The sequence below is a fragment of the Electrona antarctica genome, assembly GCF_951216825.1.
Source record: "Electrona antarctica genome assembly, chromosome: 15".
NCBI classification, from domain to species: domain Eukaryota; kingdom Metazoa; phylum Chordata; class Actinopteri; order Myctophiformes; family Myctophidae; genus Electrona; species Electrona antarctica.
Window position 1 is genome coordinate 44,390,734 of NC_136796.1, and position 25,828 is coordinate 44,416,561.

At 45.3% G+C, this 25,828-nt stretch overlaps 1 protein-coding gene across 1 annotated transcript in view; it reads left to right on the forward strand.

Annotated features, from left to right (window-relative positions):
- The window catches only part of LOC306938894 (protein 4.1-like), a 91,214-nt gene that overhangs the window by 46,152 nt on the left and 19,234 nt on the right, over nt 1-25,828 (forward strand). Inside the window, exons 12-20 of the mRNA XM_079523257.1 lie at nt 72-161; nt 1,575-1,718; nt 2,363-2,482; nt 3,237-3,413; nt 6,186-6,707; nt 7,375-7,446; nt 7,671-7,924; nt 14,094-14,156; nt 18,756-18,926. Coding sequence (XP_079379383.1) covers nt 72-161; nt 1,575-1,718; nt 2,363-2,482; nt 3,237-3,413; nt 6,186-6,707; nt 7,375-7,446; nt 7,671-7,924; nt 14,094-14,156; nt 18,756-18,926 — 1,613 coding nt within the window. The remainder of the gene's footprint in view (nt 1-71; nt 162-1,574; nt 1,719-2,362; nt 2,483-3,236; nt 3,414-6,185; nt 6,708-7,374; nt 7,447-7,670; nt 7,925-14,093; nt 14,157-18,755; nt 18,927-25,828) is intronic.

A 25,828-nucleotide genomic window follows, 5' to 3' on the forward strand; every position in this document is an offset into this window, starting at 1 on the left:
CTGTGCTGTGTTGTGTTGCATATGTCGGTGAATGATTCCGAAAAAAACACGTTTTTCCCTGTGTATCCCAGCCAGAAGTAAGTATGAGTTCCAGCCAATTCAGGACGACTGGTTCTATCTGCTGGATTCACGAGCGTTTCCTCCTTCGATGTCGCCCTCAGGTATAGCGCTGCGTTGCACCTTACTGTATATATGATCACCTGCCCTACTGTACATCCAGGGATGCCCTTTGCTGACAGCTAGCCGCCGCCGCTGCAGCGCTGGGAGGAGGTGCTCTGGTTTCAGGGCATGCTCTCCCTGCTTTCACAGCTTTGTCATCTGGGACAAACGGGGGGTTTACGCAATCTGTGCCCCTGATCGCATCTGTGTTTCACTTCTGCTGCCAACACGGGGTCAAGCCACTCACAGAATAAGCTACGGTATAAATGGTGTATTTATATAGCGCCTTTATCCAAGGCGCTTTACAGAGATTGTGCATTACATTCACCCATTCACACACACATTCATACACCGATGGCAGCGGAAACCATGCAAGGCACCACCTAGCACATCGGGAGCAATTAGGGGTTCAGTGTCTTGCTCAAGGACACTTCGATACTAACTCTGGGGGAGCCCGGGTTCGAACTGGCAACCTTGCGGTTACCATCCAGGCACCCTACACCTGAGCCACCGCCGCCCCACACACAGAAACGGCTTGGTGGAAAACCAAATGTCTCCTAAACGGCAACTAACAAATGAAGCAATCTACCTTCTGCCAGTCTGCTTCTCAACGCTTAACCCTCTAGGGTTATGGTCTCCAGAACCCAAACAGGGATTTCTCCTTCCCTGGTACCTCTTGTCTGGTTCCTGATGGATGGATGGGAGGAACGGCTCTTTCCCAGCGGTCTCTCATCTGGGGACCATTTCTATTTCACTTGAGCTTCCGCTGGTCTTTAATGCAGCAACAAATGCAGCTCATTATCATCCATGCTGTGCTTGCTGTGCTGATCGCACCACATCACTCTCTGTCGTACACTTTGGACCCAGATATTAAGTGACGCTAAAAGCTTGATTTTGTTTTCTCCAACAGTGGCTATGCTGTTTTTTATATTCTTCTTTCCCTTCTTTGCCTTCATTGTACCTACATACATGTACAGTGATGTAAATAGGTTTTCAATGTAATTTGTCCCGGGATGCAGGAATGGTCTTTTAGATGAGTCCCAGGGACATTTTATGAGTCCCACTTCAACGACGTTTGGAGTCATATTTTGCCATTTTTTACAAATTGCATTTCATTTTATATGGTTATAATGTGGTTATATTCATGTAGAAAACAGAAGAAGAAATGATTATTATAACTAAAGCTAGCAAAATAAACTAGAATAAAAAACAGTACAGTAGCGCATCCCGTGGATGCAGAGGTCGTTGTTGTAGTGCGTCCCTTAACTATAAACTGCGTTTTGGGATGCAAAATGCACCCTATTTTAATCTCTGCATGTAGAACGGTCTGCTTCTTGTGGAACGTTCTGTTCTCTCTCTCTCTCTCGCTGTACTCATATTTTAATTAATTTTCTACGTGCGGCGCTGTGATTCAGCTCCTGTCTTCCGAGGCGTTTCTTCGTTCACGAATGTAAAAGAATCACAGAGCGAAGCCTCCTCCTACTCTCTCATCACAACGTACAGCACCTCCGCCACCTACACCTCTGTTTCCACTGACCTGCGACGTCCCGCACGCTCAGGTATTGTGTCCCGCACGCTCAGTGCAAGTGTTGCACAACGAGACTGAGCCCTATAATGACCATACAGAATGTCCTCCTCCCCACAAACTTGTCCTGTGAGCATATTCTTGTACCGGGAAATTCCAACCAGTCATCTGTAATATGGACCATATGCAGACCGCGGCCATCTTATCTTACCATATAAGTTAATGGCAAGGTGCTAACAAGGTGCAACTTCCCATTGGCAGCCCATTCATCCAAACAGAAAAGTCCTATCTGATTGCATTACACAACGTCAAACTCACCAACATTGCAGCTGTACAAAAAGCTTGAATTATTCTCTTTTTATCCTCAAAGTGTTTGTTTCATAAAAATGTTATGAGTTACTTTCTGTCCTCGCAGGTGATTCTTTTTCTAAGTGTTGCAGTTTGGAAGCGCTCATTAGATATCACTCAACTGCCCTGCGTAGCACCTGTTTTGAATTAGCACATAATGCAGGAGGCAGCACGCCGTTGCTTTACTGAAAACGAGTGCTTCCAAACTCTGACGGCAAGATGGCCGCCGTCTGCAAATGGTCAATAGGCCATTCATTCCAAGTATCTGCTTAGTCATTTCATGTTTAACAGTACAGTACATTTTAGTGATTGCTATCCCTACTGCATCAGATGTGAAGGAGCTGCTAGTGCAGAGGGAATCCCTGGCAGAGGGGGACGACGCTTGGTTTGTCCTCCTGGATCGTATCACATCACCGCCTGGTGTCATCCAAACACTCAGTGTTCCCAAACGTGAGTCAGCGCTCGATTCTGAAATCCAACACACCGCCGACACGACATGGTCTGTTGTTCTGTTGCAGCAGCGGCTCTTTGCAAGGTCACAAGGTCCCTGGTACTGTTTGATCCAACTTTAGGGACAACTTCACGGATTGTTTTTTAGCTGAATGCTATCGTTCTATGTGCGTTCTATATTGTGGGTTCTGCTATTTCAAAGGTACTGGAAAATGTTCTCTAGTTCAGGGGTTCTCAACCCGTGGGTCGCGACCCCTCGGGGGGTCGCCAAATTATTTTGGGGGGTCCCCAAATTATTTTCACGATTTTTCAAAAATAGCAGACCTACAAGCTCGTAGCGCGACACTCGGTGGCGCGCTATGAGCTTGTCAATAGCTAGCTAAATTATAACAATGCTTAAAACACCAAAAGGGGTTCCCGCCCAAAATGGTTTAAGGTTATTGTAGCAGTCAATTTATATTGGGGGTCGGGAGGGGGCGGGGCGGGGGTCCCGAGACATTGCCAAAGCATTTCCGGGGGTCCCCGGCCAAAAACGTTGAGAACCCCTGCTCTAGTTTACAGTACATGCTGTAAAACGATTTTGCGTTTCACCACATTTCTGCCTAAACAAGTTTGAAACTTTGAAGACAGTGAAGTTGGCCTTTAACACCCAAATAATATCAACAACACGCTTACGCTTATATGATTGTGATGAATTAATTGTCTTTTGATTATTTTTTTTCCTGAAACGTGAAATCCTGCACCTTTGTCTCAGCCTCTTCGGCGTCGTCAACGATGCGCCGTGGCTTTCCCAAGCTTGTAGTGATAAAAAGAGCGATACCGCCGCTCGTGATATCAGCGGAGAGATGTCCATATAAGCAGAAGAGAGAAATACCAGACACCGATGACTGGTTTGAGCTGCTGCTGACCCGTCCCGCCCAGGACCCCAGAGGTATAGACCATGTTCACCCATTCTGACCTGAGATCAGATTCTAAAAAATGTCTTCTACATCCTGACAGTTTTCTGGAAAAAAAAGCTATGTTTCTGTCAGATTTTTCAAAAATAGCAGATCTACAAGCTCATAGCGCGCCACTCGGTGGCGCGCTATGAGCTTGTAGATCTGCTATTTTTCAATAGCTAAAGCATAACATAATGATAACACCAAAAGGGGTTCCCGCCCCAAAATGGGTTAAGATTTCTGGAGGAAAGTTCTTCTCCGAGAACATTTTCAACTTAATCTGCTGCAGTAATAACGTTGCCTTTTCCCCACTCACTGATGCGTAGAGCTGAGGGGACATAAGTCTTAATCCTAGTGATGGCTCTCTTTGTTATTAAAGTAAGTGTGTGTTTTCATAGTCAATGATGGATGGTTGCAGTCGGGGGACTTCTCCTATAGTGTCTGCGAAAAGATATTCCTTCCATCAAAGTGAAAAATTGCTTCAGGGCCCTAATGTTTGCAAAAACCACTGAGCACCACCGTCACACGCCCTGCGCGACTATACAGTATGTATGTAAGACCATGAATCACGGCGTGCACTGTAATCTGTTGTTTACTGGCAGTGTTATCAATGCTTTGTTGACAGACGACACTCAAAACAGATGCTCTTTCTGTTTTATAACCGAGAGGTGCTTTTCTTCTCTCTCTCCTCATTCATTTTCATGACGGCTATAAATGATGCGTAGCTCGCGGAGTTAGTTCTTCATGCTATGCTCACGGGCGCATACATGTGTATCACAATGGTACCACACGCGATTCATACGCTGACGTACTGTAGCAGTCAGCTGGCCAATAGAGCGTCGCAGTCCCGCACGGAAAAGAAATCCCCGTTCATTTTCCTCATAGACTTTTCAGAAAGTGTTTATTTAAAGACGTTTACGCCGCGGACAAAGCCAACTCTTGTCGTGACAAATCATGACAATAAACACAATGTTTTGGGCCAAACAAAGAATTAGAAAGTAGGGGAAAAAAACGGCAGGTTACAACACTTTTTGTTGTTGTTTTTCTTCTTTGTAATTATTTGTTTGGTCCAAAATATTGTGTTTGTTGCCATGATTTGTCACGACTCGAGTTGGCTTCGTACGACGCTTAAAAGGTCTTTAATAAATACTTTTTGAAATGTCTATGGGAAAAATGAATTGGGATTCATTTCCTGGGCCTGGCGTCGTCATGAAAGAGGACGGGACTGCGACGCTCTATTGCCGGGTTATTTAAGCTCACCTCAGTCTCTGTTCTTCCTGCTGTCATTTTGTTCCTGGACTGTTGGTCCCACCACCTCCCCAGCACCACCACAGTGTGCTCTGCTTTTCATTTGTTCCCCATGGGGAGTAGTTGTCTCCCTGCTCTTAATGTTTAATGACGGTGTTTAATTGTGCCGAGCTGCAGCAGAGAAAAATATGTGGTCCCAAACAGCTAGCCTGTTTTGCCACAAATCTGCCACAGGATGTGGTCTGGGGCACTCCTCAGTTTGAATTACAATTTCGCTCACCCCAGAGTTGTGGGTGACCAATCAGAGCCCACTCTTTGCTGTGACGTTGGAATCTGTTTGTATCCTCCCCTTGGAAATATATCTTCTACACCGAAGTTCCAGACTAATATCTACGCAGTTAGTCTTTAGTCTGGCCCTTAATCCATTTAGACCTGAGTTAAAAACATTCACTTTGAAAGAATATATATTCAAAGATTTTGCGTCACATGTTTACGATTTTTCAAAAAATAGCAGATCTACAAGTTCATAGCGCGGCACTCGGTGCCGCGCTATGAGCTTGTAGATCTGCTATTTTTCAATAGCTAAAGTATAACAGAATGCTTAAAACACCAAAAGGGGTTCCCGCCCCAAAATGGGTTAACTTGGGGTCTTTGCCAATCTCTTGACACGCTGCTATTGTTTACATGCTTTCTGCTAAAGCTCAGTTGAACCGTCGGTGTTCGTGGAACGATTCCCTGGCTTCCATCAGTTCGATAGATCAGACCAGGGCTTTTGTTCGTTATCCAACCACTTTCCACTCCAGTCTGGGTGGGAAGGAGTGTAACCAAGGCCACTGACAGAGCCATTAAGAGCTGCTGAAGGCCGTGGACATACGTAGAGATCAGGGGGACATTGTTGTTTTTTTTATGTTCGGTCGCGGCTGTTTCACACCTGTGTAGGTGCAGCTCAATAGCTCGGGCCAAGTTTGCTGCTTCTTTCAAAATGAAATCACGAAACCACAGCCAGTTGCTGCCAATACCGTGCTCCCCCGCTATTCACACTTCAATTATCCTCGAGATTAACCCATTTTGGGCGGGAACCCCTTTTGGTGTTTTAAGCATTACGTTATACTTTAGCTATTGAAAAATAGCAGATCTACAAGCTCATAGCGCGCCACCGAGTGGCGCGCTACGAGCTTGTAGGTCTGCTATTTTTTTTAAATCGTGAAAATGCGGCACAAATCTTTGAAAATTGAACATATTCTTTCAGAAGACTTTTTTTTTTATTTCGACGTCACGTCTAAATGGGTTAAAGCCTTAGCATTCATGCCCCGAGAATGTGTTTGTGTGTATTGAACTGGATGAAACTCCAGTAATGTTGCTGAGCAGAATGACAGTAGAGCCTTTACAAGACGAATTGCGGCTATAAAGTGTTTTCTTTTATATAAAATGAAAGCTTGGGCTTGCAGCTTGGGAGTCATAAATCCTTTTACTCTGTTTCTCTCCCCTGGTGCGTTTCTTCTCTCTGCTCAAACAAGCTCCCACGTTTCCCTGCCAGCAAGTTCCGGTGCCAAAGACCGCCCCGGGTAACGTTAGGCGGGCGGCACAGAGGAGGACGCCGCAGGCTTCGGTGGCGGGCGGCGACGCGAGAACGGCGTCCGCCGCCGAAGCGGTAGGGAGCGTGGTGGAGGGTCAGTCTGACCCAGACCCGGTCGAAGGCATGCTGCTACAGACCCTGGCGGAGCTGAGGCTGACGGAGCAGAGCGTGGCCTACCTGCGGCAGGAATGGCAGGCGTCGGCTCGCGTCTTGGCGGAGAGGGCGGCGGCCGAGTCGGCGGGCGTGGTGGACGCCCGGAGGCTGGCCCTTCTGCGGGAGGAGATACTCTTGCTGCGGCGGCAGGTGGAGCGAGAGGGCGCTCGGGCCAGAAGGAGGGCTCTGGCGCTGGGCCAAAGGATGAGGCTGCTTCAGCCTTACAGCCGGAGGGAGGAGGACTCCTGGTCTGTTTTGTTGGATCGAATCCCCCGCCGATCGCTCACTCCACCGCCGCCGCCCACCCCAGGTATACCAAATAGAGAAGCCCAGCTGTTGTCAACAAGGCATTAACACTGGCAAGCTGAACGCTCTGCTTACTGACACCAGGATCCTGCCGTGGCATTTCCTAAAAGATGCCGATTGGCGATTAAACGGTAGCTTCAACAACGCTTTTGCTCTTAGTCTCTTCACTTGAATGGAAATGTTAGATCCAGGTATCTGGGCTCACTTTAGGTGCATTGTTACAACTTCAACAGAGGAGTCTGCCCTTTGTGCTTTAAATGAAAATCTATACGTCTTCCCATGGGACACAATCAGTGGTGTCTCTTACACCTTCTTTTTGCTCTTGCTCTTCCAGGGAGTGTTGTCTTGCAGCTTCAGTAACCTGGCGTTGCTCTGAAGAATAACGATTCCAACTTTTCACAAGTTGTAACTTCCCTTCGTGCTGCAGCAGCAATTTGGAGCGACCTCACTCCAATATATATTCTTTGCTTCAGCTGCTTCCAGTGCGGGTATTTTGCTGCCGTAGCGAAGCGAGTCACCGTTATTCATCCGTCTATTAATATCGATTACACGCATTCTCGCCTTTTGCGGTTCCACAGGAGCGAGTGGAGACGGTACTCTACTGTACTGTACTGCTCTCCTCTTGCTAACAAACACCATGTCTGATGACCTTTCACTTCCTTCAGTGTCAGGCAAGGATGATTGGTTTAATTTGATGGACTGCTCAACGCCACCAGAGGCCATTACGTCCTCCAGATCTACAGGTAAAGACAGGGTGCAGAAACGAGGAAAATCAGAGAGAGAGACAGAGGTGACGAAGGAAAAATGAGAGAGAATGACCGTGTGTGTGTGTGTGTGTGTGTGTGTGTGTGTGTTTGTGGGTGTGTGGATGTAATGGATTCTCATCTTGCACTTTATTGACCAAATTATAACTCTCATAATAACATCTCAAATGTGGACAACATCCTCTCTCTCGCTCTTCTTGCAGCCATGGCGTCTACTCCAGACAAGAACACGCGTCCGGTCAGCGCTCCCATCATCTCCCTGGTGTCTCCGGGGGACGCCGTCCCTTCGCCCCTGCCCTCTGCTCTGCTGTCTCACGGCGAGCGCCAGGAAACGTCCACGCCAAAAGGACGCGCGTCTCGCTCGGCGGAGAGGAGAGGCGAGGTGAAGGCGGACGGCCGCCCGGTCGAGTCCACCAAAACCCACAGCCCCAGGCCGCAGTCCACTCCGGACATCAAGGTACTGTAGATCAACATACCGATGTTTCTTGAACTGGATATATTCCTAATAGTAGTCTTGTTCGTCTCTGTTTATCACAAAAATATCCCTTTGCTAAATTGTGCTGACCAGGTGCATACTATTAAAAGTGTTGATTTCGTCGACTAAAACTTAACGAAAACTAAGCTATGATGACTAAAACTATGACTAAATGTACTGACAATTTCGTCAACAAATTAAAAACTAGACTAAAATGTTAGGAGGGGACTAGTGGACAAGAGATCCAGAATAAGTAATTTTACACTGTAGATCGGCTATTTTCAGCAAGTGTAAAATCAGCCATTATGGCTCGTATAAGCGTGTCTTTGCGAGCCTCTTTGTAGTTTGAGAGGCTCCTCCTTCCGATAACACTCGTCCCATAATTCTCTCGTTCCCGGTCTGGGATGTCTGGGTCATTTTCAAACATGCTTGACATTTTCATCATAGTTCTTACATCGTAGCCATCGGTAAGGGTTCGCATCGCTGGGCTATTTTTTTTTTCTTCTTTTTTTTAACCATTATTTAACCAAGTTATTAGTCTCCGATTGAGATTAGAAACATCTATTTTGCAAGAGACAGATCTGGTTGAAAAAGGAGCACACAATTACAGACACGGACAATTTGTACATAATCTGTACATACAGACTGCCATGAAAACGACAATAATAATAATAATAATAATAGGGTATAATAAAGGGTAAAAACATTGACAAGCCTGCATTTCATTGTTCTCCGTGATTTAGCTTTTAGCTTAGTTCATTCCAGGCCAGAGGGGGCAGAAAACTGGAAGGCTTTTTTATTTATTTTTTTAATTCAGTACTACTAACCTCTGTCAATTTAGTGCCACTCATAGTGTGCTCCTGGCATTAGGCCAGGGGTTCCCAAACTTTTTCATAGCAGTGATTCTTCTCAACCCGTTTCATTTCAAGGACACCCAGTTTGACATGCAGATTGGTCTACGGACCCCCATTTAATGGCATTTCTATCTCTGTGACCCCCAATTTATTTCGTAAAACCAATGTTAATTTAACTGAGAGTGTACAAATGGAACGGGTCCATTTGGTTCCATTTGTACACTCTCAGAGTTACAGACCCATAAGTGTCCATTTGGTTCCTAACTATCATTTATCTGGGGGACCCCCTGGAACTCCCTCAAGGACCCCTGGGGGTCCCCGGACCCCACTTTGGGAACCACTGCATTAGGTACTGCTTTATAGAGCGTCGCAGTCCCGCCCCCTTTCATGACGACGCCAGGCCCAGGAAATGAATCCCAATGCATTTTCCCCATAGACATTTCAAAAATGATTTATTTAAAGACCTTTTAAGCGTCGTACGAAGCCAACTCTTGTCGTGACAAATCATGACAGCAAACACAATATTTTGGACCAAACAAATAATTACAAAGAAAAACAGAAAAACAACAAAAAAGTGTTGTAACCTGCCGTGATTTTGCTTCTTTCTAATTATTTGTTCGGCCCAAAACGTGTTTATTGTCATGTTTTGTCACGACAGGAGTTGGCTTTGTCCGCGGCGTAAACGTCTTTAAATAAATACTTTTTGAAAAGTCTATGAAATGAAAATGAACAGGGAATTATTTTCCGGGTCTCTCTCGGGGGGGTGGCGGGACTGCGACGCTCTATAGTTTTGGGCAGTTTTAGCCAGTGTCTTGAGCTGTATCTGTGCTATGCTGCAGACACTGGGCAGGAGAGAGCGAAGGCACTCCCCCTCTGTGACAACCACCAACGGGGAGAGGGAGAGAAAGAGCCAGGTTTGTGATCGCGGCACTCCGCCACGTTCCTATAATAGCGCATGACGATTAAACACGCATGCATGACAGTCATTTATTTCTTCATGCGAGTCGTTGCCTTGTGTGGCCGTGTTGTATGTGCTTTGATTAAGAGTTTTAACCACTTTCTCCCTGATGATGATGTCCTTATTTTGGGGCCACTTCATTATCCCATTTAGGCCTGACGTCGAAATAAAAAATAAAGTCTTTCTGAAAGAAGATATATTCAAAGATTTGTGCTGCATTGTCACGATTGTTCAAAAATAGCAGACCTACAAGCTCGTAGCGCGATTTTTCAATAGCTAAAGTATAACATAATGCTTTAGTTAAAACACCAAAAGGGGTGTTCCCGTCCAGAATGGGTTTAAAGGCGAAAATGGTACATTGTACATTTTCAGAAAAGTTTCAAAAAAAAAAAAAAATTTAAAACAACTTTTCAAAGAATCCAGACACTCATAATCTGACACATTGTGATCTTATAGAATAGCTATTTTCGCAATTAATTTCTTTTTTTATATAAAAATATAAAATAGGGCTTAAGTGGTTAATGGTATGTATGGCTATGGGTTGGATTAAAATAAAATAAAAGTGCACCCAAAATGTCAACAAAATGATTGTTTCTTTCCCGCCTGTGGGGGAGCAGCACTCGCCCAGAGACAGAAGCAATGCGGAGACGGCGCGAGTCAGGAAGGTTAGAAAGTGTTCCGTACGTCCTTCCTCTCCCGCATGAGGATATTATACAGCCACCTTCCTCATCCTCGCATTCCTGGCATATTATTATCAGTGGATTGTTACATTTTCATGCAAGCTTTTTTTTCCCCTTTCTTACCAAACTGTACAAACCCAAGCAGCTCTCCTTCCGTTTGTTCACCGTGCTGTGCGTTTGTTTTCCCACTGTTTGTGTGCCCTGCGAAGGTCTTGTATAGCTTCCCTGCAAGGGATATACAAGTCGAATCACACAAATCACTTGACCAAATGATTCCCTGAACAGTAAAACCATATAGTATTTACTGTGTTCTGTTATTTTAAGGCAAGCTACATCTCCTATGAAAAAATACTGAAGAGAGTACGGTGTACTGTGTCTCCAGTATGTCTCTCATTGCCAGTTTTGCTTTATTTTTTACTTTAAACGCAACAACACCACAGCTTTGTAAATGACACACCTTCAGACGTCAGCTTAAAAGAAGAGAAGTGAAATATAAAGGAGTCAAATGTCCTTTCAGCTTTCATACATATTATGTAGTATATATAACATATAGTAAAGCATATGTAGTGTATATAAAGTAATGCAAGAATATAGGCTACTGTATCAACATTCATGTCATGGTTATACAAAGGTTTCTGCTTTCTGGTGATTTAGGTCAAACAAACCATCCAGACGAGTCAGTCGGTGATAACCATGCTGGTTAACCCATTTTGACCTGACGTCAACATTTTTAAAAAAAAGTCTTCTGAAAGAAGATATATTCAAAGATTTGTGCCGCAATTTTACGATTTTTCAAAAATAGCAGACCTACAAGCTCGTAGATCTGCTATTTTTCAATAGCTAAAGTATAACATAATGCTTAGTTAAAACACCAAAAGAATGGGTTAAGCGCCTTGTTCTGTATACGGTACCGTGCACTGCACTGCAACACAGTGGCGTGCACAGATAGACACTAGGGGGTGCTAGAGCACCCCCTGCCCTTTTGGCAATGTGCCCTTTTGAAAAAAAAAAAAATCTATTTTTTTTTCTTTTTCAAAAATAGCAGACCTACAAGCTCGTAGCGCGCCACTCGGTGGCGCGCTATGAGCTTGTAGATCTGCTATTTTTCAATAGCTAAAGCATAACATAATGCTAACACCAAAAGGGGTTCCCGCCCAAAATGGGTTAAGGCAACCGGCCGGTTCCACGCGCTGCACAAGGTGCCCTTTTTTTACTTGAGCACCTGCCCCTCTAAATGTCTGTGCACGCCACTGGCAACACTTGCACCGGTTTGAGACGCTTTCCCTTGTTGTACACGGTCAAATACCTGAGTGGTATGTTAACTCTGAGAGTGTACAGTGTAGTTAACGTAACATTTTATACACTCTCAGAGTTATACAAAATGGATAAAATGAACACTGATGATTTTACTGAGTACCATAACCTGAGGCCTACCTGCCACGAGTCAAATCTAGGCTTCATCACAAGACCATTTCCTTCCACACAGTGTCACTCTGCACATATCCCGTGTGTCGAGTGACCTTGCATTTTCAACTTGAACAATCATCGTCACGGCATTTATTTTCAGGTGATAAGGGTCCTTTTGCACACCTACTGGGACAGGTGCATAGGAGCAGGCAATTAGTGACTAGTGCATGAGACAGGAAAACATTTTTAGATCCCACACGCTGTCTTCACTTACAGCAAAAAAAGTATTTTATTACTGGTAGGCTAAGGCCTCACTCAGACCTTTACTGCATTGCTGTATGCTTGTTGGATGAATGTTGTGTAGTGTCATGGCCGCCCCAATGCATTTCCAATGGAAGTCACATGGTTTGTAGTCCATATTTTGGACTACAAGCTGTTGTATGGCTTTCGGCTGTGTTTCGACTGCGCCCCTCCCCCTTCATACAACACAAATGTTGTGTCAAACCATGTGACTCCCATTGGAAATGCATTGGGGCGGCCATGACACTACACAACATTCATCCAACAAGCATGCAGCAATGCTGCAAAGGTCTGAGTGAGGCCTTAGGCTACAACGTTTGGGGCTTCATCAGGTATCACACGAGATACCTTGTGTGATAGCCGATGAAGGTTAACCCAGCTGTAAAGGCATCTCGTTTGCAGAGCAAGCTGTCCCGTGGTTTCAGTTTAAATCTGTCAGCTGTTCCTCCCCGCGTTGAACACAACGCACACCACCACCCCTGCCCCGCTCTCTCATGTTGTTGCTACTGTACAAGTCCCGTTTAGTTATACAAAGTCAATCTATTTTTTAAGGTGAAAACGTTGCTGATTTTCAACCGAAATCCCGTTTTTCTGATGCGAGGAGAACAATAATATAATGTGGCAAAAATACCCTATATGGGCTATAGAGGGAGAGAAAGAGCCAGGTTTGTGATCGCGGCTCCGCCACGTTCCTATACAACGCATGGCGATTAAACACGCATGCATGACAATCATTTATTTCTTCATGCGAGTCGTTGCCTTGTGTGGCCGTATTGTATGTGCTTTGGTTTAGAGTTTTAACCACTTTTTCCCTGATGATGATGTCCCTATTTTGGGCACTTCATTATCCCATTTAGGCCTGACGTCGAAATAAAAAATAATGTCTTTCTGAAAGAAGATATATTCAAAGATTTGTGCTGCATTGTCACCATTTTTCAAAAATAGCAGACCTACAAGCTCGTAGCGCGCCACTCGGTGGCGCGCTACGAGCTTGTAGATCTGCTATTTTTCAATAGCTAAAGTATAACATAATGCTTTAGTTAAAACACCAATAATATAATGTGGCAAAAATACCCTATATGGGCTATATTATCTTGCACCACGCCTTACCCCTTAACCCTAAACGTATTTGCCATTTTTTTTACTATTTTGAAAAACCTTTTCAAATATTTCAAATAGCCCACAATACATGCTCACAACGTGTCGATGCAGATCGGCTAGTTGAACTATTTGAAAAGGTTTTTCAAAATAGTAAAAAAAAAAAAAGGCAAATAAATGTAGGGATATGGGGTAAGCGTGGCGTGGCGCAAGATAGGGCCCATATACAGTATGTCTTCTATTTATTTCTTCGAGAAATGTCATGCTGTGTCAGGGGTCTATTCACATTGAGCATACATACGGAATATAATTATGTAATGAATCGCTTGGCGTCATTTTTTTTTTTTTTTTTAACCTTTATTTAACCAGTAAAAAACACATTGAGACTGAAGTCTCTTTTACAAGTGTGAACTGGCCAAGACAAGAGGCAAAATAAGTGACACAGCTCTGCCAGTAACAAAAAAATACACAACAAAAAACAGGACAGACATACAATGCTCATAAATGCTCATAAATACAGTACCCACTATTTTGCAACGTCAACAGAGAAATTAAGAGAAGAGTTATTCTTTGCGACATTATATTACTGGTGATCTCTATTACTGTACTGTACATCAGAGAATAAACGGAATTTAGGTTGAAAATGTACAACAATTTCCTTTAATTTGTCATTCATTGCAGCTGCTCCCATGGTCAGCAATGCACGCTGGATGCACGAATGCACTTGCAAGTCAAACAGTAAAAAGTTAGACAAAGCAGGGTTTTTTGTATTTCTTCATTTATTTAATTTTTTTTTTTACATCTAAGACCAACCAACTGTTCCCTTTTTCCCTCCTCCCCCTCCTTTCCCACAGAAAAGAGCTAAGAAACTCGAGGGTGAAACTATATATATCAGACATAGCAATTTAATGTTGGAGGTTTGTATTCAATCCTGGAAATGTCCTCTTGCTTTTTGACTGTTTCCCCCGCTGCATGTTTTCTTTGTCTGCATGGTGTTTTCATTTATAATTTGTTCTTTCTCTTGACGCCTTTTCTTTTATTATCTTTTTGTTCTCCTCAGCCACTTTATTTTCTTCTAAACCCTAAAGCCTTGTCATGCACTATTTACCTGCATAATTTGAATGCAAGTAGAGACTAATTATTACTTCTTTCTGTGTTCGTTTCATTTGCCATTTGTCATTTCGCTCATATATGTATACCGTTATATATATGATTGGGAGTGGTCACTTTGTCAATTATGATTTAGTTTATACAGCTTTACAAGCTTGTTCTTTGAAAGGAAGTCAAAAAACACCTCAAACTGTTGCCCATAATAATTCATGTTTTGACCTGCTTTCAAAGAGGTATTGCACTGCTGTTTCTTGCTATGCAGTACAATTTCAAAATAATGAAAAAAACAAACAAAAAAACAAAACAAAAATATATACATTATAATTTGTGTAATTGATTAATTGCTTGTCATTCGTCAAGTAAACGCTAAACTTTGCTACAGCAGTTACAGCTTCACAAACGCTAACAGCTTTTGCTTGCTTTTCTATTTTTCATATATTAAAAAAAAAAAAAAAAACGTATACTTTGATAGTGGTCAGGCTAAGTAGCCACTTAACAGACATGCCCTGGTAACTCGCGATGGGCATTTATTTATCCATGAGCTTTTACATTTTATATGGATTGAATGATTATAGGAAATTAGCAATATATTAATTGATAATGAAATCTATTGTTAATTTCCCACTGTACAGTGTAACAACAGAAGTGTTTTGGCATCGGGGGGGGCCGTTGGGTATTTGACTGGTTTGTTCACAGTCAAAAAAAAAATGCATCGATGAGTCTTTCCTTCCCAGTCATGTATGAATCAGTAATGTGATTGACAGCTCACTAAACTACAGTAGTCCTTCATCTTCACGTTGTGGCCATACTGTACATACACTACTGTACTAATGTCGTAACTGGCGTGGCGTATATCCCGGTTCGGATGTGTGTTATATTAGGGCTGGGCGATATATGACTTCAAATTAATGTCACGATTATTTCAAACCTTTGCCTCGATTATGATTAATGAACGATTGTTAAAAAAGAATAGAGAACATACCCGACCTACTGTACAAGCTAACGTGGCAGTTGCGTGGGGGCTTGTAGATCAGATATTTCCCACATTTTTACCCACCACCATAATAGCCTGGCTAATAAGCCAGACTCAAATCACACTGTCGTGTGGTATTTGAGTCTGGAGATGCTGTGTATGGATCTTGTTTCCCGGGGGGCGGGTTCATCATTTTCTCTTTGACGCAATTGGTTAGAGCTACTGTCAACCAAAGCCCGCCCATATTGCATACCGTGTCCCGATTGGCCACACCAGTTCTCTGGTGTAGGAAATGGGCGTACAATTGAGCCTCTCCAGACCGTAATCAGCCGGCAGGCAATTTCTTTTTTGCCAACGGCTGATTCGGTCTGGCTTATTAGCCAGGCTACCACCATAATACAGCGTCGATTACATACATAGTAATACATACTACAGTAGTACATACAGGTCCTTCAGACTAATTGATTTAGTCCATTAAAAACACATCTATGCAAATTATTTCATGTCGATTCGTTGATAACAAATGCAAATAAGTTATCACAAAACAACTTGATTTTTCGATGAATCGATTTACTTACATGAGCAAGATCTTGTCGGGTTAGTAGTGGTTCTACATTTCGGTTTTGATATATTTTTGGTTAGTAGAGGAAAAGGATCCCGCACACTGTCTTCACAGGTTGTGTGCCCAAGACGTCCACGACGTCCTGGGAAACGTCCTGTATGTAGTGCCCAAGACGTCTTTTTTAGTTTTTATTTATATTCTTTTCAAAAAAATTAATGTAAAAAGTGGGCACCCTGGGGTGTTGTGTGGGCACACAAAGCGTTAAAGGACCACTTCACCACTTTTCAACCTATCTTCATATAATAGGTCCTCACTAATAATCGTGATAAAATGGCACAATTTATTTCTACTCAGTCTGTGTCTCATAGGAGGGCTGTGGGCAGTTTACAAACCCGTCCACCAGTGACATCATCAATGGGGAATCCAAGCTAATAGAAACTGCAGGCTTTCTAGTCCTGAAAAGTTGCAATGCGAAAAAGGAAGCCATCGTTCTCACGATAATAAAAATCTAAACATTTTTGTAAAACACATCTTGTTTAAAAAAAATCTGCCTAACGATGATGTCACTGGTGGACGGGTTTCCGAACATCCCACAGCCCTCCTATGAGACACAGACTGAGTAGAAAAGAATGGTGGTATTTTATCATGATTATTAGTGAGGACCTATTATATGAGCATGGGTTGAAAAGTGGTGAAGTGGTCCTTTAATTGAGTTAGATTTATTGAGCAACGTTTGGGTCGTTCAGACCAGGCATCAGGCATCATGCCTGATGAAGGTCTGAACGACCCAATGTTGCTCAATAAATCAAATTCAAGTGAAGACAGCTGTGCGGGATCCTTTTTTCTCTACTTCTCAGTTCCAGTTATCCGACGCACGTGTCCACTGTAGGTGTGCAGAAGGACTTTTTTTCTTCGATATATTGTCGGTTACCGTAATTGCCCGGCCCTACTGTGTGTCTCTGTGTGACTAATGAGTGTGTTGGCCTTCATTTATTTATACCTCGTCCAATGACCCTTTCGCTCAACAAATACAATGTTGTTAAGTGAAAGTGTTGTGCAAAACAAAGTGGGGGAAAAAAAATAGCCTTTTCTCTCCCTCTGGTTCCAGTTCCAGTATTTAAATGTGTGACATTTCATCTCTGTTGTGTTTCATTCTGTGCCTGACCGCTGCTTGCTGGCTTGAATAGCTATTGGAGAAAGCTGGCAAGGAGTGATGGTGTGTGTGTGTGTGTGTGTGTGTGTGTGTGTGTGTGTGTGTGTGTGTGTGTGTGTGTGTGTGTGTGTGTGTGTGTGTGTGTGTGTGTGTGTGTGTGTGTGTGTGTGTGTGTGTGTGTGTGTGTGTGTGTGTGTGTGTGTGTGTGTGTGTGTGTGTGTGTGTGTGTGTGTGTGTGCGAGCGAGAGTGAGTGTGCGAGAGTGTGTGTGTGTGACAGCTTGAGTTCTCTTAACACCCATTCATCTGAATGCCAACAAACTCCCTGGGAAAAGGTCATGTGGTCTATCAAATTAACCCACATTTGGCTTCACAACAGTGTAATTCGTTAATGGTCTTATACGGCCACAATTGCCTAAATTAATTATAATTAGTACAATTAGTAAAAGTTTTGAGTTTTGGAACTCCATAAAAAAACCTTTATGCCTGTCAAGTTCAAAGTAAGGACTTTAACAAGCCAAATGAAGGACTTTATGAGCAGACGTCTTTTAACGAGGACGGGCATTTATAGAACAGAATTGCATTTCATCTGGAGATACCATGGGACCATTTCTCCTGTGAGTCACACAGATGTTCTTCAGACAAGCAAGACACCTCTCTAAATGCTTTATTTCCAGTTGCCAAAAAAAAACCCATACAGACTACAGAGCAGACCAAAACGCCCACTCTGAGACTCTTTTAATGTGGCAACTGTTTTTGTTTGTTTTATTTTTATTTTTAATCACACCAATCCATAGTGTACTTAGATAAGCCAATGTTTGCTTTGTTGGTAGCGTATAAAGCGTCTCAGTCCCGCCCCCTTTCATGGCGACGCCAGGCCCAGGAAATGATTCCCAATGCATTTTTTCCCATAGACATTTCAAAAAGTATTTATTTAAAGACGGTTACGCCGCGGACAAAGCCAACTGGAGTCGTGACAAATCATGACAATAAACACAATATTTTGGACCAAACAAATAATTACAAAGAAGAAAAACAACAAAAGTTAACTAATTATTTGTTCGGCCCAAAAAAATTGTGTTTGTTGTCATGATTTGTCACAACTCGAGTTGGCTTTGTACGAGGCTTAAAAGGTCTTTAAATAAATACTTTTTGAAAAGTCTATGAGGAAAATGAACAGGGAATAATTTCCTGGGCCCTGGTAGGGGGCGGGACTGCGACGCTCCATTAGCACAGATATGGATAATTAAAACACAGATGGTTAATGCCTGCTCATCTGAGAACCAGAAGAGGTGAGATTCCGTGTCTTGTTTGCCAGTAGAATCATTTGTGTGGTTCGTTTGACCTAAGGGAGTGACATTGGACCAAATCCAACAGCTGTCTGTTTTGAATTCAGAAGGTGAATGTTCCCTGTCACATTTTAAGAAGGTGTCTGTCTGGCATGACCTTTCCTGTTTTCGGCTGCCTCTTGACAGTTTCCCGTGTGGCCTATAATGCCCTCCTTTGCCACCCAATGCACTCATCTTCGCTTTATACTCTCGTCTCCGCATAATGTTTTTCCTCCATCCTCCGTCCTTCCTTTGTTTGACACAATTTCCTTCTTTCATCCATTTTCTCTCCTCTCTCTGGCATCCTTTCTCTCCCCGTTTTTTTCCTGTCACTCTCTCCTCTGTCTTTCCGTCTCTCTCTCTCTTTGCTCGCGGCTGTCTGTCTGTCTCAGGACGTGGATAAGACTCAGACGGAGATCATGCGCCACCACACCAGCATCAGCGAGCTGAAGAGGAGTTTCATGGAGTCCGTACCGGAGCCGCGGCCCAGCGAGTGGGACAAGCGTCTGTCCACCAACTCGCCCTTCCGCACCGCCAGCTACAACGGCCAGCTGCCGCCAGGGGTGAGTCCGTCCGCCGCCTGTGTGTACAGTACAGTACCTTGAACCATCGGGGGTTCACGCAAGAACAAATCCTGCTGACAAAATTACACATGACTGTTTGGGCATTTTGTTCTGATCCAAGTGCACCATAGTCATAGTCTCGTAAATGCCATGAATATTTGTCAAACAACGGGGCAAAAGGCCATGGCATTAAAGTTCTGTGAGGCCAAAGAAATGCAATGAAGAGATAAGTAAACAATAGAGCGCCGAAGTCCCGACGTCACTCGCTCGTCCCCTCGATTCCCCTGGTTCAACGGAAGTAATTTCTCTATGGAGAATAACATGGGGCTCATCTTTAAAATCGTTTCATATAAGCGTTGTGGTCCAAAAATAAACAAGCTGTCTCTGCGTTATTGTCATATATGATCTGTTTCTAGCAAAAATGTAATTAATTAATTAATCTAATTCAGCAGCAGTAACAATAGCGTTTTCTCTCAGTCAGTTGATTCTTCATATCCATATGAGTGAAACGGCCGGGATGACATGTTTATTTTTCAATCACAGTTCTTATATGAGGCAATCTAAAACCCCCCCCTATGGGGATTACAATGCAAATAAAAAGTACATGAACCCGTGGATTTGTCAGACTTCGGTGCTCTATAAGGTCATGTTATTTACATGAAAATGTAAGTACCGAAATACACTATTCATTCATTCATTGAACAAGCTCATCCATATTTCTACGCTGTCTACTGCAGGGCTTTTCAAACATCATCATGTCACAAATCAGAGCAGGGCAGAAAGTGGGAATAATAAAAAATAAAAAAAACACTAAATGTCATAATTGTACTTGAGAAGTCCTAATGGTTTTCAAACATATTCTGCATATTAATAGTCACTGGCAATGTGCATGCTTTGTTGTCATATTAATTTCAAGTAAATTATAGTGAAATGATATATACTGCTCGTTTTGGTTGGGGGACCCACTGGAGTCTGCTCAGTGGTTGTTGGGGGGGTCTCAGGCCCCCACTACGGTGACTGTACCACTGTCACTGTATGCTGGGGGGGTCTCAGGCCTCCACTACGGTGACGGTACCACTGCCACTGTGTGCTGGGGGGGGGGGGGGTCTCAGGCCCCCACTACGGTGACGGTACCACTGTCACTGTGTGCTGGGGGGGTCTCAGACCCCCACTACGGTGACGGTACCACTGTCACTGTGTGCTGGGGGGGGTCTCAGACCTCCACTACGGTGACGGTACCACTGTGTGCTGGGGGGGGTCTCAGGCCCCCCCTACGGTGACGGTACCACTGTGTGCTGGGGGGGTCTCAGGCCCCCACTACGGTGACGGTACCACTGTGTGCTGGGGGGGTCTCAGGCCCCCACTACGGTGACGGTACCACTGTGTGCTGGGGGGGTCTCAGGCCTCCACTACGGTGACGGTACCACTGTGTGCTGGGGGGGTCTCAGGCCTCCACTACGGTGACGGTACCACTGTGTGCTGGGGGGGTCTCAGGCCCCCACTACGGTGACGGTACCACTGTGTGCTGGGGGGGTCTCAGGCCTCCACTACGGTGACGGTACCACTGTGTGCTGGGGGGGTCTCAGGCCTCCACTACGGTGACAGTACCACTGTCACTGTGTGCTGGGGGGGTCTCAGGCCTCCACTACGGTGACAGTACCACTGTCACTGTGTGCTGGGGGGGGGTCTCAGGCCTCCACTACGGTGACGGTACCACTGTCACTGTGTGCTTTGTGTTAGTGGGAAAAATGTCCCTCTGAGATTTTGCAGTAGCTTTTGAGTCGCTCATTGATATTTCTTCCACTAGATGGTGCTATTGTCCTTTTTTTCCCCCCATGACATGTAATGCTGCTGTAGTGACAAGTAAATGAGTTTCTCTAGGTCAGGGGTGGGCAACTTTGGTCATTAACTCCAGAGGGTCACATTGCATATTACTGTCGTAGCCAAAATAGCCGATCTACAAGCTCAAAACGCGTCGCGCTGCAACGCGTTTTGAGCTTTTAGATCGGCTATTTTTGCTATCATTTGAATTGAAACCTGAAAAGTAATTTTTTTATTTAATTTCAAATGCCTTTATTTATAGTTGTGTTAACTTCATGAACTAAATACATTGGACATTCAAAAAAAAAAACAATAACTGCTCATTAAGCTACTAATTTAGAGTAATTAAAGTGGGTCATGTTTGATCATTAACTTGAGGGCCACATTAAGTGAAGGTGGGGGGGGGGGGGGGGGGGGGGGGGCATGTGGCCCCCGGGCCGCCAGTTGCCCATGTATGCTCATAAAATAAACGTTTTCCAAATTATTGTGATGCTGCAAAAAGCTATAAGCCACACTGGGAGACCATATAATATATCCCACAGTATCAGCTTATGCTCACATGTGCGTGTACGTGCGTGTATGTATGTATTGTGTGTGTGCGTGCGTGCAGGTGCAGATGTCCAGTGTTGCACCTGCGTACGTAGTCGGTGGTGGTTCCGAGGTAAACGGCACTTTTTGATTTGATGCTTCGTATATCGGCCGGCGGCTGCAGAAATACAAGGCCTGACAACACGGTTGTGTTTCTTTATGAGCTGCATCTATAAAGAACGGACTGATTAGTGTGAATGAATGGCAGCTGCGATGGAGGCTTATGGCTCCGAGAAAAAGATTGCTGGATTGCTCGCACCGGCCCCGCAACTGTATACACCCCCCCCCCCACCCCCCCCCCTTCATTCCCAACCATCCTAACAGCGTTGTTTTTGGCAGCAAAATTCTATTTTTAGTTTTAGTCATAGTCTGTGGAATGAAACTTAATTTAGTTTTAGTCACATTTTAGTCACCTGGAATGTTTTAGTGTCTATTTTAGTCGACTAAATGTCATACGATTTTAGTCGACTAAATGTCATGCGATTTTAGTCGACTAAATCTACAGTTGATTTAGTCGACTAACTTGCTGAAAATGGCAGATCTACATGTACATCTGCTTTGTAGATCTGCTATTTTCAGCATGCAGCCAAGTGTAAAATTACTTATACTGGATCTCTTGTCCACTAGTCCCTTACTAGCATTTTAGTTTAGTCTTTATTTGTTGACGAAATTGTCAGTACTATATTTATGTTTTAGTCATCATGGCTTAGTTTTTATGTAGTTTTTGTCAGTGAAAAAAGGTAGTCGACGAACATTTTTCGTCATAGTTTTAGTCGACGAAAACAACACTGTGTGAATGGCAGCTGGAGGCTTATGGCCCGAGAAAAAGACCACTGGATTGCGCTCGCACCGGCCCGCAACTTTATACACCCCCCCCCCCCCCCCCCCCCCCCCCCCCCCCCCCTTCATTCCCCCCCATCCTAACCTAACAAGCCACTCCCCCATTTCCCATCGAAACCCCACCTCCTTGAATGACGGCTGTCGGCTTTGTCTTTCATGCTTGATCTGCCAATCAAATCGCATGGCTGGTGTTTCTATATCCGTTAGCCGCTGAATCGACCGCATGACTTCTTGCAGTGAACGTGAACGTGTCTGAAATGAGAATTATTATTGAGAGAAAAGAAAGAAGGAAATGAAAACAGACCAAAGCTGGAAAAGAAAATGCATTAGCAAAAGAAAAAGAAACAGCAACTGACCCCCTCCCTCCCTCCCCCTCCTCCTCCTCATCGTCTTCATCTCATTGTCTTATACCCCCTCCTCCCCCCTTCTGTATCTGCCCTCTTACCCCCTCCTCCCCCCTTCTGTATCTGCCCCCGTCCCTCGTATCTGCCCCCTCCCTTGGCCTCCCACCTGTATCTGCCCCTCACTTATGTCTTGTGTCTTATGTCTGCTTCCCCCACACCTCTCTCTCTCTCTCTCTCTCTCTCTCTCTCTCTCTCTCTCTCTCTCTCTCTCTCCCTCCCAATCTCTCACTCTTATCTTTCTTTCCACCCATCTCTCCTTCCTTCTCCTTTTCAAAGTCCTGTCCCGGCTCCCCACTGAGATCCCTTTCCTCGGCCTCTCCTTCTCCACCTCCCCCTCTCTTCCCTCCGCCTTCTCCCTCCTTCGTGGAGGAGAGGGACGACTACGCCGAGCCTCAGACCTCCTCCGGCGGCGGCCAGGCAGTGCTCTCCTCCTCCTCCCTGCGCCCGCGGCCCTTGTCTGCCCACAGCGTCAGGACACAGTTCCTGTCCCAGACCTGAGCCACGTATACTCGAGAGTGGCCCCCGGGGAGTGGCCCCCGGGGAGTGGCCCCCCCCGGGGTTTTCCTGCCAAGCCCTACCCCCCCACCCAGTTCACCCAGAGGGCAACCGCACAATAACACACATCGTCTTTTTAAATGACTTCACACCAACCAACGGGCCACTTTTTTCTTAACGTTGTTACCGCCTCTAGAGCACAATTTCAGCCTCTTTGACACGTCTTACCACTTGCTTTATAATGAGTATTTGATGGAGAGAGAGGAAAAAAAAGGACATCTTTGTGTCATCACCAAAAAAACGGATTTAAAAAAGAATAACGTTATCGAAACTGTCAGGGTCGTCAGAACGGAACGATCTGACCTCGCGTCGACTTTACAAGAAAAAAAGAAGAAGGAAAAAGGGAGCGTTTTATTACGGCATCTCCTCCGGGCGTATCATCATCGGGAAACGACAAGTCAATTACAAGACTAATGGTATGGCCTGCAGCGGTGATGATGACAACGACGATGGCACATTGTGGTCTCGCCAGCCCCTACACCACGTATACCAGGGCCTGTTTCTATGGCGTCACCTCCATCCCTTTCCGACGATGGCATTTAGAAGACGTTGTTGCACTGCCAAAAAAATGGTTTGCACTAGCTAGCGTTTCAGCTGCCAGAGAATGCCTTTCCAATCCCCCATGCATACGCCATAGAACAGAACCCCATAAAAAACTCTCAGCACCACCTAAGGTTCGGCCTGGTTAGACCACCTACAGTAAAACGCCCTCACTGCCCCCGTCCCCCTATCCACGTCCCCCCCCTTCCCTTAGCCACAGCGGCTGTTGGCCGTCCCGGTCACTTTGCAGTTTCCCCTAGACATTCATCACTGTCAGACTCCTAAGACTTCTATCGGATAACTCGGAACGTCTTCGTTCGATCTTTACTCTTTTACCTGTCGAACACCTGGAGAGCCCTGACCCCTCCTCCTCCCTTCCATTCCATCGCCTGACCCCCTGCCTGTCCCTTCATTTTCCCTCCCTTCTGCCAGCCCCCCCCCCCCCCACCCCAACCCTCCCCCTCTTCTTCCTCCTCCTCCTCTCTGTTGGCCATCCATCCATCCCCCCACTCGTCTGTTCATTGTCTCTCTGTCTCTCTTGGTCCTCCTGCTGCTGCTGAGCACAGCGAGGGAGAAAGCGTCCTCTATTTGCACACAAGGTAAGAGTATGGTGCGGCGGTGCCTCCACTCCGGGAGGGCCGCCTCTCCGTAGCCACGACTACCTTCTGGAGGAGGAAGAGGAGGAGGAGGAGGAGGAGAGTGATGAGTACGATGAGATGGATTTTGAGAAGGAGGTTGAGGAGGAGGGGAAGCAAGCCTGTAGTAGTCACACTGTGAGGGTGTCTGTTGATCTGTCGGAGGAGGAGGAGGAGGAAGACAAGAATCCGCTCCGTCCATGTGATCTGGCCCCGGCCAAGCTCCAGCAGACTCGTATGTCATTCTTCCTGTCAAGCCTGCTGGTGATGGCACTGACCCTTCTGTGGCTAGTCTTCATTTAGGAGTGCAAAAGGACGACAGAAACGGATTGATTTCAGAACTTCTTCTACACACAGCAAAAATCCTGAGCGTTTATGATTTAATTATAGTTAAATTAGAGTCTGACTAACAATTAGGATTTGGGGTTAAGTTCTGAAATGCATCTGATCCGTGGCCCGCTACAAACTACATCTGATCCGTGGCCCGCTACAAACTACATCTGATCCGTGGCCCGCTACAAACTACATCTGATCCGTGGCCCGCTACAAACTACATCTGATCCGTGGCCCGCTAGAAACTACAAACTGCTGTTTCATCCTCTACCTCTAACCCAATCACTTTCTATCTGTACTACAGTAGCTTCCGTCCAGCTTTTACCTTATGGCCCAGTAACCCACACACCTTATGGCCCAGTAACCCACACACCTTATGGCCCAGTAACCCACACACCTTATGGCCCAGTAACCCACACACCTTATGGCCCAGTAACCCACACACCTTATGGCCCAGTAACCCACACACCTTATGGCCCAGTAACCCACACACCTTATGGCCCAGTAACCCACACACCTTATGGCCCAGTAACCCACACACCGTATGGCCCAGTAACCCACACACCTTATGGCCCAGTAACCCACACACCTTATGGCCCAGTAACCCACACACCAAGCCACCCACTCCCACACCCACATTATGGCCCAGTAACCCACACACCTTATGGCCCAGTAACCCACACACCGTATGGCCCAGTAACCCACACACCAAGCCACCCACTCCCACACCCCACACTATGGCCCAGTAACCCACACACATTATGGCCCAGTAACCCACACACCTTATGGCCCAGTAACCCACACACCAAGCCACCCACACTATGGCCCAGTAACCCACACACATTATGGCCCAGTAACCCACACACCTTATGGCCCAGTAACCCACACACCAAGCCACCCACACTATGGCCCAGTAACCCACACACCAGGCCACCCACACTATGGCCCAGTAACCCACACACATTATGGCCCAGTAACCCACACACCTTATGGCCCAGTAACCTACACACCTTATGGCCCAGTAACCCACACACCTTATGGCCCAGTAACCCACACACCTTATGGCCCAGTAACCCACACACCTTATGGCCCAGTAACCCACACACCTTATGGCCCAGTAACCCACACACCTTATGGCCCAGTAACCCACACACCTTATGGCCCAGTAACCCACACACCTTATGGC